Genomic DNA, 19,532 nt, shown 5'->3' with positions numbered 1-19,532 from the left:
AGATAGTGAATTTAGGGTTGCATTTTGGAAACTTGGAGGGATACTTATCACACGAGCGCCGGTGAATGATAGCCCCGCTGCTGCATTTTCGCAGTGCGATACATCAAGAGGCTTCGGCCTCTTGATGCATTGGGCAGGGTGCTGCACAGCGTTTATTCTACACCAGGCCCTGTCTGGTGTAGAAATAAACGCAGCCAGCAACTTTTCACATGTGAAAAGTGGCCGGAAGCAGCGAGTGCGCTGGCCCAGGGGCAGTAACACCCTGCGTCAACCAACTCCCGGCTGCCCGTGCTCCCCCCCTTTACCTCCCTCTGGTGTGAGGGGTGGTGGATTGGGGCAAATAATCTCAATAAGATAGCATTCACAATTATTTCAGGGCTGATGTGGCGCAGAGGCCCTGATAAATATGCCCCATGGTCTCTAAAAGGTTTGCCATCCTTGAAGTAGGGAGTTCCTACGGTAAAGCTATATCTGGTGTTTCCAGTCCATAACTATCTATATGGTGACACCAATACCCAGTACTATAGATGAATGGTAATATAGGTAAGTCCACCAGTAGCTAAATGTAGAGTTTTACTATGTTTTCTCGAAAAGCTGTCTATCATTTGACACACTTTTTTAGACATGTCAATCCAAGATAGATAAGAAAGGAAACACATCTGTAGTTTAAAGAGACTCAACTGTATTCAACTACTGCCCCCGCCCCCTTCCCTGGTAGGGTAAGCAACATTCTTTACAGAATGTTAAATCTTCTCAGTTTACTAATAAATATCACTTCCCAAGTCACATGAAAAGTCATATTTTACCTAAGATGAGTAGCTTTTAGAGGCTGGAGGAAGAGCACCACTCCGGGTGTTCCTATTCTCATTCTATAATACCTTTTGGTATCATTTGAAATATAAGAATCTCCTCTTTGAGGTTGAATTAGGATACTAGGAGCTATAGAACTAGAGATACAGAAGCCCATCACCCATGCATTGGTTTGGATGCATTTCAAAAAATAACATGTGACTTGTATATGCTGCAGACTGCTCAGCTCTCATCCCCCCAACTTTGTGCTCCTGTACAGCTCCTCCCTCCCAACGGTTGTCAGCTCACCACACTGTGCAGGAGCAGGAAGGAGGAGCTGTACAGGACCAAAAAGGTGGGGGCTGAGCAGTCTGCAGCACAGACAAGTCACATGTTATTTTTTGAAATGCTTCCAAACCAAAGCCCACCTGGGGGGGGTGAGTAGTATAATTGGGAAAAATCTGATCCCTGTTTCATATTTTGCAATGGGCTCAGATTTCATTGTTCCAGAGAAATCAGAGATGCTAGTGTATATTGAGGTCATTCTACTAAGAGATTTGGCTTCCCATAAAATTGTTGTGGTCTTCAAGTGACCTAATTCTTATGGTATATATGAGAAAAATGAGCCAAAAAGTCTAGTAAAAAGACTAAAAACTCTAGACAGATGTATCATCCACGGATGTGGTGAAAGATCCCTTTAAATCCCTTTTGAAATAATGCAGTTGGAGAAATCTGGTAATGGTTGGTAAACACAACTCCACATTCATAATTATGGAGTGGATGGTAAAATATAAAGTCAGCACAAAGTGTATCGGTCTTTGTGTGTGATGGGGAAAAAAATAGAGTCAGCACAAAGTGTATGGGTCTTTGTGTTAGTATCAGCGACAGATCCGATTCCCATCCAGAGCCTTCCTCACAGATCCTTAGGGTACTAGAATTCTGCTAAACAGTCAGTCGTCTAACAGAGAATCAAATCCTCTGTTCTCTTTCCCAGGCCCCATTAAAACCTGTTCTCTCCTGCCAGGCGCGTTTGGAGGGGATTTAATAATTCATAAGTAAAACTATATATAAAGCAACTTAGTCAGAGAGACGTCATAGCTGCCTGGTGTAGCCAAGTTACATCTGTTTGATAATTTGTGTGAAATCTCTGTAGTCTGTTCCCGGGTGATATGTTGATTCCTGACAATGATGATAATAATGGAGAATTTTCTGCACAAATCTGGCTTTGTATATCGCTGCTGTTTTGCAATTCCACTGTGTGCCCTAATCTGTTTCTCTCACAACTCGCAGATACACCGGATTTCTATTATTTACTTTCTGTAATATAAAACTGCCCATGTAGCCAGGGATCCTCCTGACATCCCACTGTAGTCCTCTAATAGCGTGTTAACATAAACCATAATGGTAAAAACTAAAAAAAATAATATCCAGGTTTCTGCTATATGGTATTCTCAGGGCCGGCCCCAGCACTGGGGGATACTGGGGCAAGCGCCAGAGCCCCCCCCCCCCTCCCAGTGGCAGAGCTGCAGGGGGGGGGGCACATAAGCCTGTACAAAAGGAATCCATTGGGGAGAGGGAGGACTGTATGTTAATTAATTCTATTAATCTATAGGGTGTGACGGGAGCTTATATAATATAACCATGAGGGGATTGTTCGTTATGATAAAATAGGAGACTGTTTTAGTTTCTAAATTTTTAATGCCACCAAGTGAGTTCACTGCAAATGGGCCCACTAAGGCTCTGTCGCCCATTGGCCTACTGAAACTCGGAGCCGACCCTGGATATTCTTATCCGGTCCACATAAGGACATGCATCTAGGCTGTGCAGACCCAAATATAACATGGATAAAAAATGTATAGTCTAAATAAGTCCTAATTCAGAACTTGGTTGAATGCACAGTAATATCTGATATAGTTTAGTACCATAACATCTACAATTAGATATTACAGTGCTGCAGTACAGCATACATTAGTATAGAATAGTGTATTGGATTACAATATGGTACATGGCAAAATAGAATAGACTGCTATGACACTAAAATAGCACAATGTAGTTAAAGCATAACTGAACATTTCATGCTATTTGTATTATATTTTAAGATGAATTGTGCAGGTTATAATAGTAACTTTTGTAAGATATTTAATTAAGTAAAGCAGTTATCTCTGGGGGGGGGGGGGTTTCGGCCCCTTCTTTCTCCAGTAATGAACATTGTATCTGATAGCCTTCTGTGGCCTGTACACTTCAGACAGATAAGGAGGCTAATGAGGCTAATACATAGAGCGTATTTCCTTGATGACTCAGCTCTCAAAGGAGATTAGACTATCTGAAAAGAGTGAAGCACTTCACCAGTTCCTTTATGTCTCAGCTGACAGTGGATACTGGACAGAAAGCTTTGTGATTGACACAAACTGCTTAAATAAGTAAGAAAGGCAGGGGGAAAAAAAGGACACATATGATTTTATAAAATTTACTGTTATCATCTGCACTATTCATTTATACAATTTTGCTGAAAGTTTAGTTATGCTTTAGTATTACAATATGATCATATGATTATACTGTACAGTGTGGTATAGTTATGTATAATGTATGATACTAGAATATTGGGGTACAGTACAATGAATGTACAGCGGTATGCTTTAGTGAGGTATTAATCAGCACGGTATAGTATGGAATAGTACATTTTTACTATGTTATAGTATAATGTAGTTTATATATTTCAGTAAAGTATGATATAGTGTTATGTAGATTAGTACAGTACATATAGTATGCTGTGCACTACTGTATTATGACTGGCCTTATACAATAGTTATTTCCTAAATCAGTTACATTTTGACCACATTCGTCATGGTAGTGTCATTTGACGTCTATAAGGACACCGCTACAATTCTCTGAGGAAATCCTGAGACTTTTAACTGTCTGGTGTCGTCACAGGGAAACAATACAGGAATTCAGGGCAGGATAGTAACCGCCAGAACAGCAAAAAGAACAGACAAAATAGTAATGTCAATGGCTTTCTCCGCAGAATCTAGACTCGAAGGCTGAGAAATGCCACAGCACTCCAGGGCTTACATTGTACATGTATGCTGTACATATAAGGCCTTTATGAGGCAGTTTTACGTTCTATGAAAGCGGATCTTGGCTTTGATTCCACTCAGATGGCTTTTATTACTCTATTATTCCTTACTCCAAACTTTGCTCTTTGATTTTTCTTCTTGATGACTTCTGGATAGAGGCTCAGTAAACATCTTGTGAGGAGCACTTACAACCTGACTGATAGTAAACTATTGATTGTTATAACAAGTGCCGTGACTGTTTATACTAGAATTAGCTTTAAGAGCAACAAAATGATGTTGAATGCATCTTATGATACACCGTTGATATCAATACAATATTGTATTGTATCAGTCATTAGTTACCAAGTCTGGAGGAACAAGATGTGGCCAGTGGTGTAGCTTTGGGTGTTGCAGTTGTCACAAGGTCTAGAAGCCCCTGTTTCAATATTTTGATTTCTGGCAATTTAAGTATTATAAATTATTGAACCATACTCATACACATTGCACTGAGATTTATTACTCAGGATTTAGCTATAGATGTTGCATTTTCTGCATTTTAAACGATTTCTCAGTGTAAAAAGGGTCATGTGATAATAATAATCAAAGTGTCAAGTGAGGGCTCCCCATCCGTATTTCAGTGACCAATAAGGCCAAAGACATCACATGCCCATTGTATCCATCAAAGAGCATGGCACACACCGACAGATAGTCTTTTCTTCTTTTATTAGTAGAAAACATTGACATGAGTATGAAAATTATTCAGCCATCTTCGTAGTGCATAAACATACCATATAGAAAGCAGATGAAAAATATATGACATTTCGGTCCTCTCAACCTCTGTCAAGTTAGATCTATGTTGTAAGTATGAGAGCAGCAAGAAGTGGTGAGGCAAAGGGGCTATGCCCATCGTATGCAATATCATAGTTTGGTGTCCATTGGTTAGACGATTTACAGCCTCTGCAGTGGAATTCAGGGAAATGGCAGAAGAAGAGGTTCTAGGTAGATTGGCTACTCTCTACTGTAAGTTACGATTTCACAGCAGTTTGTAACAGAAATAATTCCTTTGCAATTCGGATATACTTGTGAAAAGTGGGACAGATAATCATGTGGATGTGGTACTCGGCCTAAAGCAATGGAGTTCTATATCTTTTTTGAGATGGGTTAAATAGCACCAACTTAAGGTATACTGTTTTAGTTCTAGGGGTCTGTATAAGTGCCTGAATTTTTTCATGGTAAAAAAGTTTTAAAAGATATGTAAATCGAGTTTCTTAATAAATGTGAGTGATGTGTCTGTGAAAACTATATAGGAGCACAGTACACTGATATAGGAGTGAAGGACTTGTCAGTAGAAGACTTTATACGTGTCACACATTGTGGTATTATGCCTAATCTTTTGATAGAAGCTCAATATGACTAGTTTCATCGAAACCCCATGAGGACACCACATTTAGCATTATTTAGTTAGATAGACAAATGTTTGTTAAAACACTAAAACTCATGATTTTACATGCAGCTTGGTCTTCCATGAGTTTGTTGGCTCATCCATGGTTGTAGGCTCTTATCCTTTGAATGACCTTGAGTCAACAGAATCTTGTGACTGCTGAATGTAAAAATTATTTTTTTGAAGCTATAAGATTTTTATCTGTAACAATTGTTCCTTTAATATTCTAGGGGAAGCGCTACAAAAACTCTCTGGACACAGTAGGAACCCCTGACTCCAGCCGCGGAATCCGCAATGAGAAAAAAGCTTTAAAGTAAGTATACTTCTGTTTGGAAGAATTTTAAAATCAGTGCCTTAAGAATTGATGGAAAACTATAAAAGCGCTGACCTTCCTGAATGACCTTGAGCATGCCCAGCCATAGGCTATAGAACAAACCTACATGTCTTTTCCTCTTGTGGTAAATCAACCCCTGCCCCAGTCTTGAGACCAAACACATCATTTCACAACCCTTAAAGATATTGTCTAGTGTAAAGAATGACATGTATCAGAAGACAAACTCCTGGACAGTGACTAACCCATTTCATTCCTGACCATAGGAGAGGCGTAACATACACAATATCCATCCTACAGAACCCAATTTTCGAATCTTTTGGGGAATTTTCTGGCACCAACTTCAAAGTCTTGTATATTACATTCCGATAGGTTTCCAGTTGAGTTATATTCATATAGACACATGCATTTCCTTCCTCTGACACATTCACACAGCACCATGGGCCATGGAATGATCACTTTGGAGGTGACTCATATCATCAAAGTGGTTGTGCTTCCCCAGGAAAACCCAGACCGCTTTATTCTAACTCGCAGAAAAAAAAAATAAGCCTGGAATAATGTTATTTCCTTCTCCAGACCTTCTCCAGTATTCTTTTTTTTTGGTCTTTTGCATTTTCCTCCTCCAGGTTTTTCTTTCTCACACCAATGAAGTGGAAACTTAAAAAAAAATCAAAATCAATCACCAAATAAGAGTTTTTGTCTCAGCACTTTCCATTCAGAGCTTTTGTTTCTCCTCCTGCGAACATTACAATGATATTCATGTTATCTTTTCCGGCACTGAGTACAGTACAAAGTATTTAATCAGCTTTTGTCTAATCTTGGCTTACACCACTTTTTCCCTTCCATACACATATGGATGTTTATATTTGTGCATAATAGGTTTCGCTGTGTATTAAAAATCGCTATAATATTATTCTGGGAGAAATGTAAATTTGCCTCCATCTGCCTCATCGTTCTTAGGAGTTCGGACCTTTTGTTTCGTTGCCTTCGGGAGTCTGCTCTGTTTTAAAAACTTGGCTTATGAATTAGTAGAGGGCCCATAAAATATGGTTCTGTCCCTCTGCTTCATCATAGATCTGGCGCTAGAGCTCTGTGCTCTTTACAGCATAAGAAAGTGGATTGTTATGACTGTGAACGGGGGAGATATTTATCTCACTGTTCTTTTCCTCATAAAAATGTGTTGTTGAGTTTTTACGGTTCCTGTGAAATATAGCTCGGACCTGACTTGTGTTAGCAGATAAATCATATGGAGAGGAATATCTGAGCTTAACATTGTCATATGTATGAAGGGATAATCTGTTCTGATTTTCAGTTGAATGCTGGTCTAAGAGTATACAGCAATGTCCTTCGTGGTTAGGCAGCTACTACTGGGGATATGCATGTTACCCACCAGTATTGTATAATTCCATCTAGTCTAGATTGGAGATGAGTGGACCTTCCATTCCAGTTTGGTGTTTAGGTTCGGACAAATTTGCTGCCAATTCGGTAATATGTCGGGGTCAGGAGGCCGAACCCGAATGCCGAAAGAAAACGGTAGCGGTATCAATCTCCTCAGGAGATTTTGCTTTGTGTTAAACTTTTGTAGAGAACCATAACTTTTGGATATGGGATGGACCCTCACTTCATCATATCAATTCAAAAAGAAACACTGTGTCTGGTATAAAACACAAAACACTTTATTTTATGGTGTCAAATAGTCCACAACTTTATTTAAATCACAAGACTAAACCAGTTAGAGGAGGAGTAAGTGAATTGTTAGGAATGGGATTCACCTATACTGTGAGATCTACAGCTGTCTGACATAAAGCACCCAGCCGGACAGCAATAAAGGGGCGTCACGCTCTGGTTTGTCATTCTAGCAGAGCCAGGACACTTTTAGGGTACCAATGGCCCTACTGAAGATCCTCACTCCTGTGCTTCACTACCGTGCCGTCCCCTGGATGACATTACCATTAAGACAGCTTTCAGGCTGGCCACTTCCAAAGCTCAGCCTGTTCACCACTATTAGGTTTAACATACAGTCATGGCTATAAGCTTTGAGAATGACACAAATATTATATTTTCACATGATCTGTTGCCCTCTGGTTTTATTCTATAAAAATTAAAATGAGTCCACCTGCAGCTTCCACCCGACTGCTCCACCACCAATTCAAAGCTGTGACAGATTATAGCAAAGTACTTCATTACTTAACATGAACTCCCATTTTATTATTTATGTTTCATAAACTGTATTTCTTTTTAAATCAAAGCCATGAACATATACAGTATGAAATAATGTCCAGGTAACCATATAATCTGGCCAACCTTTGACATCCCACAACACTTGTGAAAGGAAAAACCCCCTGTGGAAAAAACCTCTAGGGAACCCATATTAGGATTGCCCTTCCTCTGGGCTTAGAAGCATGACAACGATTTTATCTCATCATAAAGCAGTAAATAGCAATATTTCATGGTACAAGATATACATTGTACAACAAAGTTTCCTTAATAATACATAAAGAAGTTAAACAATTGTAGTGTAGTAATGGTACATACATGTTTCTCCATGGTTTTCTGGTGAGAGAAAGAGGAAGAGAGATATAGGACAGGAAGTGATAAATACTGCTGGGCCCCGGCCCTCTCACAGTACACCCTAGACCCTACACACTCTGCCTTCTTAAATCGAAGCAAACCATCTTAAATCAATAAAACTACATAAGAATGCCAGCATATAGGTCCCCCCATGCCAAAGTCATGTCCCCCTTTGCTTATGGCTCCTGGGGGTTGTCTGTATTTTAAAATGATGGAGAAAAGTTTTATTCAGTCCAGTTCACACTTTAGTTAACCTCTTCCATTCCAAGAAGGGAAAAATGAAGCCAAAATCTGAAAATATAAGGGAAACCTCTCGGTTTCAGTAAGTTCCTACAAACTTATATACACGGAAGGGTGGTGCTTCCTTAATGTGGAAATTGTGCAGCGGACAGCATGATTTTGTCAGCATGATAATAGAAGCACGAGGTAAGGGACCCTTCCCTGCAGGTATGTCAAGGGTCCTAGGGTCCATAACATTACATTTTTTTCCTATGGCCTACCCTTTAACAAATCTTATGAAATAGACCCTAGTATGTTCCAAATTGTTCTGTCTTTTAATGGACATCTGCTGCATAGTATTGAGTTAGAGCCTAGGATAACCGGAGAATCCTCTGGTGAGCCAGTCCAACACTGGATAAGTGGGAACTGATGGAAAAGAAAGGGGTTCAGTTTAATACTTTCGTAAAGGAAGGCACATTTTCTTCCCTTTTCACCTTCTTTTTGCACAAAAGTAAGTTTTAGTGAAATAAAATTGTTGCACTAGCAGACACAGCCCCGCCTCTAGTGCACCAGGAGGTTAATCTGGATTTCCCTGGTGTTAAACTACATCAGAAATCTAACCATTTTTCTTTTCATACCACAGTTAGCTTCCATGGACCAATTTATCACCTCTGTAGTCAACTAGGATATTATATAAATGAGAGATTCCTCCGACATATCATCTCCCTCAACACTTTATATATATCTCTGTAGGAGGGGGAATGTAAGGTACTATTGAAACATGTTTGAGTTAAACATAGAAGATACTTTTATCTTTTTTTTCTACAACTATTTTTGTGCCAATTTTCTCCAGTCTTGCGGGTCACAACGGCACAAAGTAGAATGAGCTCTTATTTCCCGTAATATTTTGAGTCTAATTCTTCCCAATTAAAACATGGGGTGAGATTTATCGGGTATTTTTGTTGTACAAGCCCTGAAATAATCACAGTGCCTTCCAAAACACTAGGCATTGAGATTAATTCTTCCTTTACACCACCTAGGGGGAGTGAAGGGACATGAGGGGGGCATGCGGCAGAGTGGGTTGGCAAGAGCCGTTACTTCCCCAGGCCGCACCCACAGCCTCCTGATGCATCCAGCGGCACTGGCAGAGGGGTAGCGTTTCACCATAGGGCATCGCCATAGGCCATCTCGCCCATTATATTTACAAAGTTAACTAATACATCTTTATATCAGAAAATTAAATACTAAATTTTTGTATTAAAAAAACCAAAATATTCTTGTTTGATACTAACTTCCCCTGTGTGATTGGTGGGGGTCATAGAGGTTGTTTGTCTTGCAGTGGATTTGGTATTTATATTACTGTAATATCTAATTTTATCTCCTCTTTTACTCTAATTTTATTTTCTACTTTTACTCTTTTTACTGTGTTTTAGAGGACTAGTACAAAGTTTCAGGACAATAAAAGAAAAATTGATTCAGACCTATTCGAAAGCGGGAGGAGTAACAAACATTGACAGCAGCCAATGATTTGCTACTGCCAATCTTGTGGGTGTCTCCGAAGTGATGTTTTTGTCCATATTTGGACAGTTACATTACCGGGGAGCATAGGCTCAGCGGAGTCCTGGGATTAATGCGATACAGTTGCATCCATCTCCCATAGCCACTAATGTCCTCCACTGAGCGTACACTGCTTTATCCAGCAGAAAATATGATGAAATAATTCACCCAGTGTTTTCTCTTGGATGTGATGTATACTGCACAGACGGAGTAAAAAAGGACACATTTAGTATGTAGTTCGGGAGCTTTTCCGAAAGATTCAATGTGAATGTAGCATAACAGACTCGTATAAATGTGCTCTCCCTGTGCTATCTACTGCTAATTCAATGGCAATGCATTTTAGCATTGAAATGTTTAGTTTTGTATAGAAATTAAATAAAAGTTACCATAAAATGCATACAATATGCTGGTTCGTAGCCTTGTCAAGGATTCTGAAAGCAAAGATTTCCAAGGTCTGCTCACAGAAATCTGAAAAATAAAGCAAAGGAACAATATTTCAAGGATGACAGTCAGTTGTATTTTTTGTGACGGGAGTGGGCTGTGATGATGCGTGGCCCTTATAGTGATGGAGTCAATTATGTATAGAAGGAGGAAGACAGCTGAGTATAGTAATAACAGTGTAAAAAATTACTCATAAAGGAAAACTCACATGATGGATGCGCTGAGGCTCTGAGTGATGGCTGCAAAGGAAAGTGCTCTAGCTTCCACAAGATATCAGAAGTTTTTCTTCTTCTTTAGACTCCAGTCATTCTGGGCAGACATAAAGCTGAATTTTCATGCCAAACAATTATCAGGTTTTTTCCCTTATAGCAGCCGTGACACAATGTAAGAAATGGGGCAGCCCGAAAACCTGCAGTGTAGGTCACTTCTCTCTGTAGGCTTTGGTCATGCATCCCCGGCCTGAAAGGGAACATGTCATCAGGAAAATACTTATTTTTAAACCAAGTATTAAAGTTAAACATATTTTCTACAATTATTTGATGCTTTTGGAAAAATATCTATATTGCATAAAAGTTATAATATTCCACAAAGACTAATAATAAACTGACATTTGCTTATTCTGTAGGGATTTTCTTTGCAACAGTCACCTCATTTACATCACAGACAGGATTACAATAGAAGAAAACACCATCATTGCTTTCACCACTGACAATAGATGATGTCACAGCTAAGTCACAGTGACCAATAAATAGATAACACTTATGACCCACATCTGACAATAGGTGATGTTACAGTTTATTTACAATGACCTCAATACACTGACCTATTGTTATATCACTATAAAGAACATATCATGTCACAGCTTACCTTCTCTCTAAATAATGACTCCTATATAGGTAAAAACATCATTACATCACTATAGAAAATAGATGATGTCACAGCTTATCTCCTTCTCCTCCCTGTACAATGACCTCTATATAGATAACACTGACTTATCATTACATCGCTACTGACAATAGATGATGTCACAGCTTATCCCCTCCTCCCTGTACAATGACCTCTATATAGATAACACTGACCCATCATTACATCACTACTGACAATAGATGATGTCACAGCTTATCTCCTTCTCCTCCCTGTACAATGACCTCTATATAGATAACACTGACCCATCATTACATCACTACTGATAATAGATGATGTCACAGCTTATCTCCTCCCCCTCCCTGTACAATGACCTCTATATAGATGACACTGACCCATCATTACATCACTACTGACAGTAGATGATGTCACAGCTTATCTCCTTCTCCTCCCTGTACAATGACCTCTATATAGATAACACTGACACCTCATTTAATTACTACTGACAATAGATGATGTCACAGCTTATCTCCTCTCCCTCCCTGTACGATGACCTCTATATAGATAACACTGACCCACCATTACATCACTACTGACAACAGATGTTATCACAGCTTATCCCCTTCCCCTCCTTGTACGATGACCTCTATATAGATAACACTGACCCATCATTACATCACTACTGATAATAGATGATGTCACAGCTTATCTCCTCCCCCTCCCTGTACAATGACCTCTATATAGATGACACTGACCCATGATTACATCACTACTGACAGTAGATGATGTCACAGCTTATCTCCTTCTCCTCCCTGTACAATGACCTCTACATAGATAACACTGACCCCACATTACATTACTACTGACAATAGATGATGTCACAGCTTATCTCCTCCCCTCCCTGTACAATGACCTCAATATAGATAACACTGACCCAACATTACATCACTACTGACAACAGATGTTATCACAGCTTATCCCCTTCCCCTCCTTTTACAATGACCTCTATATAGATAACACTGACCTATCATTACATCACTACTGACAACAGATGATGTCACAGCTTATCTCCTCCCCCTCCCTGTGCAATGACCTCTATATAGATAACACTGACCCATCATTACATCACTACTGACAACAGATGATGTCACAGCTTATCTCCTCCCCCTCCCTGTACAATGACATCTATATAGATAACACTGACCCATCATTACATCACTACTGACAATAGATGATGTCACAGCTTATCTCCTTCTCCTCCCTGTACAATGACCTCTATATAGATAACACTGACCCATCATTACATCACTACTGACCATAGATGATGTCACAGCTTATCTCCTCCTCCTCCCTGTACAATGACCTCTATATAGATAACACTGACCCATCACTACATCACTACTGACAATAGATGTCACAGCTTATCCTCTCCCCCTCCCTTTACAATGACCTCTATATAGATAACACTGACCCATCGTTACATCACTACTGACAATAGATGATGTCACAGCTTATCTCCTCCACCTCCCTGTACAATGACCTCTATATAGATAACACTGACCCATCATTATATCACTACTGACAATAGATTATGTCAAAGCTTGTCCCCTCCTCCCTGTACAATTACCTCTATATAAGTAACACTGACCTATCCTTACATCACTACTAACAATAGATGATGTCACAGCTTATCTCCTCCTCCCTGTACAATGACCTCTATATAGACAACACTGACCCATCATTACATCACTATATAAGCAATGCATCCATGTGGTAGAATTGTGAGCCATAGACCTCAACTATATTCGTCAGAAGTGCCAAGATGATGGAAGGATAGCCTACGCTTGGCAAGTCATATTACATAAATGATACTCTTGTGGTATTTGTTCAGGTCTGCATTCCCAAGTATCATAATGTCATTACACAACTACAGAATCATGGAAGAGCTCTTGAAGGGGGTAAATAGTTTCTCAGATTGAATTATACTATAATCTGTGATGGGATTGTAAATCATTTCTCGCTTCTGATTCCTAGATGAACATTCACCTCATATAAATTCCACTCACTATGGGCTCCATGTAACATTATCCAGTACATCACCTTCCCAAAGTGACTTACGTAGCTGGAATATATTAGTATTAAGTGGATTTTGTATGTCTCCGCCTGTTATTTCTGTTCTGGTGACATGATTTGACCTTGAAATGCATATGTATCCCTGCATTGACCCACAAATGCCTTGTTCTTAGATAGCGCAGTGGGAGTGCTACATCTCATCTTGGAAGATGTGAGCACTGGGACAAGGAGATAATATTTTGTGCACTCACATTCCTTATTTCCCTACTGACGCGTGCGGCGTTTTCTAAAGCACTTGCTCTTATCACTCTGCTCTCCACCACCTTCTTAGTAGAGGCTTCTTTTGTTCCCCTATGTCAAAGCAAGAGTTGGGATCAGATATGGTGCGGTGAGAGCGTGCCTGGGTGGGAATTGGAGTGGGGGGGTTATTAATTAGGCTATGATTTCTTCAGGCATGTGGATAAAGGACATGCAGCTGCCTTATAGCACATCGATCCTTCTTCCTTTGTGTCCCTTGTGAAGGTCAAGCTGTCACTTTGTTCTGAATGTCTGTGTGTCATCAAGGGTCTCATGCTAAGAGCTTTCCACAATAAGGATTCTCAGCTCCTCTCTTGGATCCGCAACCAAGAGTAGCAGCAAACCTTAACTAACTCACCTCCAAAAGACCGCCATCGAGATGCTTTAGTGTCACATACACTGTCAGACCACCACAGAACGGTATCTCCTGCACAGTTGCCATCTGCTGCGGCACACGATGGCCACCCATTAGCAGGCAATGTTACGAAAGAAGCAATTTCTTGTTTTTCCGCAAAAAAAAAAACCTTGCGGATAGAAGGAACAGAATGACATATCGGCATGTGTACAAATAGAAAGACTAATCATCTGAGTAACCACGTCAAAACTGGCACGGAGTTGGGAGTGATGACATGCAGAAAGGAAGCAGTGACTGAGCTAGCGCACAAGAGAAAGTCATTATAACCGTAATAAAACCAGATGAACTCGTCCAAAGGGTTAAACAAAGTGGTGTCAGGAGGCAAGTAAAAGATGTAAAAATGTCAAATTGTATAACACAATGCATTAATAATTGGCACTAACTAGTTCTGCATAAGGTTAAATTACTGGGAATATTGAGTTCTTTCCTTACAAAAAAAAAAGAAAGAAAAAAGATTGAATGTTGTACAATGATTGGAAATGTAGTTAAAGGGTAGGTTCACTCTGAAAAAAAATAATTTGCATAAATAGCTGGTGAACTAAGAAACAGACGTATTTTCAATATACTTTAATTAGCTTTTGTCCCCTGTTTGTCTCCTACAGTACCTGCTCTTGTGCCTAATATAAGAAAATCACATAATTGCGGTACAGCGTTCTAGGAAGTCAGGTCCGCCCCTAATTGGTGTAAGGGGGCGGTCAAGGCTCCAAAGCCGAAGAACAGGGCAGCCACTGATTTTCTTATTATTGTAGCAACCGCAGGAGACAAATAAAACCTCTAAGCAAATAAAGGTACATTATAAAAAAGTCGATTTTTAAGCCTAACATCTCTTCATGAAAGGTCATTTCTAAAGTCAGCCTACACTGTAATGGACCATAATTTTGGATTACAATACATATTATACAGTATTAGTCATATTTTAAATATTCCATCAAAGGTGATGGAATATGGCATCTCTCTTGGATCAGTGGGGTCTGATTGCTAGTGACCTCATCATTCATCATGCAGAAACTCCCTAAGTCTACCTGCACACAGTGGGGAAGATTAATCAAAAGTGTCATAAGGTAAGACTAGATAGTTTTGCGCACTGTGGGGCACATTTACTTACCGATATGTTGGAGTTCACCGAAAGTGCATTGTCCCACAATAATGCACTCTGCTGCAATTCACTAAGATTGTGCGCTTTGTTATCCCTTCCGTCTTTTTTTCACTATTTTTTAGCAGCACAGTTGCAATTCATAATAGAAAACAAAGGAAGCTTGCTGTTTCAAATTTTTTCCACTAAAATTAAACGATGGTACACTTCACTTTTTGCACTTTTGGAGGCGGGGCAATTAAAAGGTCAGGAGACAGGGAAATTCCCATTGGCTAAACTCTGGGTGAACACATGGGGAGAGGTAAGGAAGTTGTTTGGAATTGTAGGGGGATTAACGTTTACTCCCTTATGGGGGAATATTAATCTCCCAGAGCTGTGCAAGATAGAGGATTACCCATTCTGGGAAAAGAGAGGTATTAGCTCTCTGGAGCACCTGGGTAAACATGGGGATCTCCCCACATTTAAATTTTGGGTAGAAGCCGGTATTTTGAGGGAAAAAGATCGATTTAGGTATTGGAAATTTTCACATGCGCTTAGCAAGGAAAAAAATACTGCAGTGTTGAAGGTAGAGGGGGGTAACACCTTCACAATTATGTTAGAATGGGGGGTACGTCCAAAAAATTTAGCGAGAATATACCACTTTTTTCGAAATCACATTGATAAGGAGAAGGGACACATTAGTCAAAGTAAATGGATAAGGCAGGTCGGTGTGATCACTAATGAACAATGGGAAGAAATATATAAAAATGTGGTTAGGAGCACGATTAATGTAAATCATAGATGTATACAATTGAATATTTTATATAGAACGTATTTTTCACCTCAGTTAATGTATAAGATAGGGATTAGGGATAATTCTAAGTGCTTCAGGTGTAACAATCTTAATGCAGATACCCTCCATGTCCTATGGGAATGTCCAGTGATCGGGGTATTTTGGGGAAAGATTTTTGAGGTACTTGAGACCCGGACTAGCTGTGCCCTTCCGCATTCAGTTACCTTGGGTCTAATGGGTTTAATCCCAGATAAGATAGGCACAAAATCTAAACGAGATCTAGTGCTGAAGGCTTTATTGTTAGCAAGGGTGGTGTTGGTTAAACATTGGAAAGAAGCTAAATCTCCTGCAATAAAGGAATGGGAAAATATAGTTGATCGTATTAGTGCATATGAATGCGCATTTGAAAAAAGATATAGAGGAGGTAGAAGACTGAATGATATTTGGGACCAATGGAAAGTTTAGAAGTTTTTTTTTGTTTTTTTTTTATTTTCTTTTTTTTTTTTTTTTTTGTTTGTGTTTGGGGTCCTGTACACTTCCAGCAGGGGAGGGGGGGGATTGGGGGAAGGGGGGAGTAATTATGGGTCTTTGTAAGTCCAATTGATATGCCAATCTTAATAGAATTGTATTTTTTAGTATATGCGTTAAGTTAACTGTAATAGACGATTACTGTATATAGCTGTGACACTCTGATAACTTGCCTAGAACACCTCTGTAAGATACTAAATGGTAAATTTATTTGGACTTATTAATGTATGTATTAATAACTTGCCTAGAACACCTCTGTAACTTGCCTAGAACACCTCTGTAAGATACTAAATGGTAAATTTATTTGGACTTATTAATGTATGTATTAATAACTTGCCTAGAACACCTCTGTAACTTGCCTAGAACACCTCTGTAAGATACTAAATGGTAAATTTATTTGGAAAAAAAAAAATAAAAAAAATAAAAAAAAAAAAAGATTGTGCGCTTTGTGTCGCTTTCCTGCTAAGGTCCGACAGAGTTTTTCCTTATCCTATCCTGGAAAACTTATTTACATATTTTCCCAGAATCCCCTAGTGGAGCCTCCATGGCTATAAGTCTCCACACACCTATGTGGCCGATGAGGAGGCTTCAATTTACATATTAATAAAGTGGAGCAGAACTTTTAATAGATGTATATTGGTAAATTACCTACTCACACATTACAGGAAACACGAGGTAAAGTGGCCAACCCCTTTAATGATATGCACAGATATGGTCATGCCACCTTAGCTGTGCAAGTGTTATTACATTTATGCCGGATATCAGTACTTCAGCAATTTCGCTTCAATTTTTGCCATTATAAAGCTGTGCATGAATAAGGGCAGTTTGAGGAACCATGGTATCCCTAAGTGCCCCAAGTGCCTAGTAGCCAATCCAGCTGTCTAAGTTATTCATCTGCCACTGAGGATCATATGGGAACCTATCTGTGTTTTACCATTGGGGTCTTCTCTGCTCTATTTAATCTTCAATACATATTGAAGAAGATCCATTCAGTGGTTATCATCCCTTATTGTGTGACTTTAGTACTTGATACCTTTCCTATAAAACCAGCGCTGGGTCATGGCATACAGAGAGAGTTAATTTCTATAACAGGATTATTTTTTATTCGCACAACAGATAGAGTGCGATGTTATCGCTGACACAAGACATTTTATTTATTCTCCGGTGCAGTGACGCATTTGTTTTGCCAGGAGCATCATTAAATATGGCTATTTTGGGTACAAATGGCTGCCCTCAGACACAGCAGATCAGCACTGTTTAATATCAATATTAATTGCTCCTGAGGTTCCTGACCAGCTGCATGCAAGAGGTTTCCATCTGCAGCTGGCAGGGGCATTGTGGCCACTCAGGAGTTAATATGTGTGCTCTAGTTTAGTCATCCTACTATACCAGTGCCATCCACACAATGCTGCCATGAGGAGTTAAACATGATGATTAGGGGGTAATGACTTCCCGGGTGATGTGTGAGCCTCTCCTCACAAATCTGGGTACATTTTTCCGACACAAGCATCATAGAGTCACAACAGCTCAGGGCCACGGAGAGAATCGTTCTGTCCATAATGGCTCTAAGCACCAGTATATCAAGGTAATAGCGAACCTACCTTCTTCTGTCTGAGAGGATTGATTGGGTGGTGAGATCTTTGGATGATTGGTTGGTTGGTGGATTGGATGATCTATAATTTATTGTCTATTTAGTTATCTATTTTTATTACTTATTTTACTCACTATTATTACGTTGCTATTTTATATTATGCTGATTATGAGCTTTTGTGTCTTTGTTGTTTTGGTGCCTTTCTTTACCTCTTCTTGTAGCTTTAAGGGGTTATTTCATCTTCCTTGACTGTAATCTTGGTATGCTTTTAGATGTGTAGATTGTATGTAATCTGTTTCTTGTAACCAAGCTGTCAATGATGGTAGAGGATGGTGACTGCAGGACCTGTAATTTGCTCATTATAGATTATCTGACACTATTCTTTCCCAGTAGTCTGTTTAAGTTGATCTCTGTAGTGTTAGTAGGAGATCTGGAGTGTATATTTGTAGCCTACAATTATTAATGTAAAATATTATAGAAAATGCCTGTATTTTTGGCACTGCTAAGTATTACACTACATATTTGTAGTCATATAAATGCCTTTCCTCAGTCTGCATCATGATCCTAAGTCATTACTTGCAGCTATGTGAGCATGAAGCTGTATAGAAGCCAATACTTCCATATGATATGATAAATAATGGGAATAACACACGTGTAATGCTATCTTTTTATTCAGGTTTCAACCCCCAGAGTATTACCCTTTGCCTTGGATGGGGACAACCCATGTGTATGCGGCACATTGATATAAATGATCCAACTCTTTCACATTGTCGTGCATGTTCAGCTTACTTTGCGCATCTGTTGTGCTTTGTCTCCAATTGTTTCCATTTTGTCTCCGTGTCTGCAAAAAAAAAAAACCTGAAGGTTTAAAGGACATCTACCAGCAGGAAAGACTGTATGTAAAGGAACCTGAGGGGCTCCATTAACACCTATGGAGCCTGGAGCCCCTCAGGGTCATTTGCATACAGTCCTGCATCCTGGTGGTAGATGCCCTTTAACGTTGCTTTGATCACTGGTTTTTCACCCTCATCAGTGGAAAAAACGGCTGTTTCATCAGTTTTTTTGTGGACCCATAGTCATCCGTGAAAAAAATAGGACATGTTTCATAATTGATTCCACAGACAACTAATCAGTGAAAATACAAGCCAATGTGAAAATGCCTTTGTGAGGCATCCGTGGTTCAGCGATTTCCGTGGATGCCTCACGAAGCCATTGGGGGTTGTTTATCATTAGAGCGGCTCCTTGCGACACTTCTATGTCTGTCTTCGGAGCTCCTCTGCAGTCAGATTCGTTAAAGTGGCTTTGGCCCTTGATAAATCTGCTGGCAGTGTTTTTTTGCTGTGTGGGTTGTTTGTGATAGGTTGCAAAAAAAAAAACAACAAAAGTTGCAACATAGACTGTGGACTGGCGTAAATTTGCGCCAAAACTTGTATCTCATATCATGAATTCAGTTGTATTCTGAAAACTAATCTATGCAAATAATGAATGTGGCGCAAG

General features: G+C 39.5%; 1 protein-coding gene across 6 annotated transcripts in view; it reads left to right on the top strand.

The window, feature by feature from the left end:
- Nucleotides 1-19,532, top strand: part of SYT7 (synaptotagmin 7) — a 298,312-nt gene that overhangs the window by 149,870 nt on the left and 128,910 nt on the right. For 4 of the 6 annotated variants that reach the window (XM_072118060.1, XM_072118059.1, XM_072118061.1 and 1 more), the window contains exon 3: nt 5,514-5,596. In XM_072118060.1, the coding sequence (XP_071974161.1) occupies nt 5,514-5,596 (83 nt within the window). Of the gene's footprint in view, nt 1-5,513; nt 5,597-17,880; nt 18,030-19,532 lie in introns of those variants that run through there. The other 2 variants (XM_072118062.1, XM_072118063.1) reach the window with 2 other exon arrangements.

This window comes from Engystomops pustulosus, chromosome 7 (genome assembly GCF_040894005.1).
Source record: "Engystomops pustulosus chromosome 7, aEngPut4.maternal, whole genome shotgun sequence".
NCBI classification, from domain to species: domain Eukaryota; kingdom Metazoa; phylum Chordata; class Amphibia; order Anura; family Leptodactylidae; genus Engystomops; species Engystomops pustulosus.
Note: the sequence above shows the minus strand (reverse complement) of the source record. Positions and strands in the feature narration are given on the sequence as shown.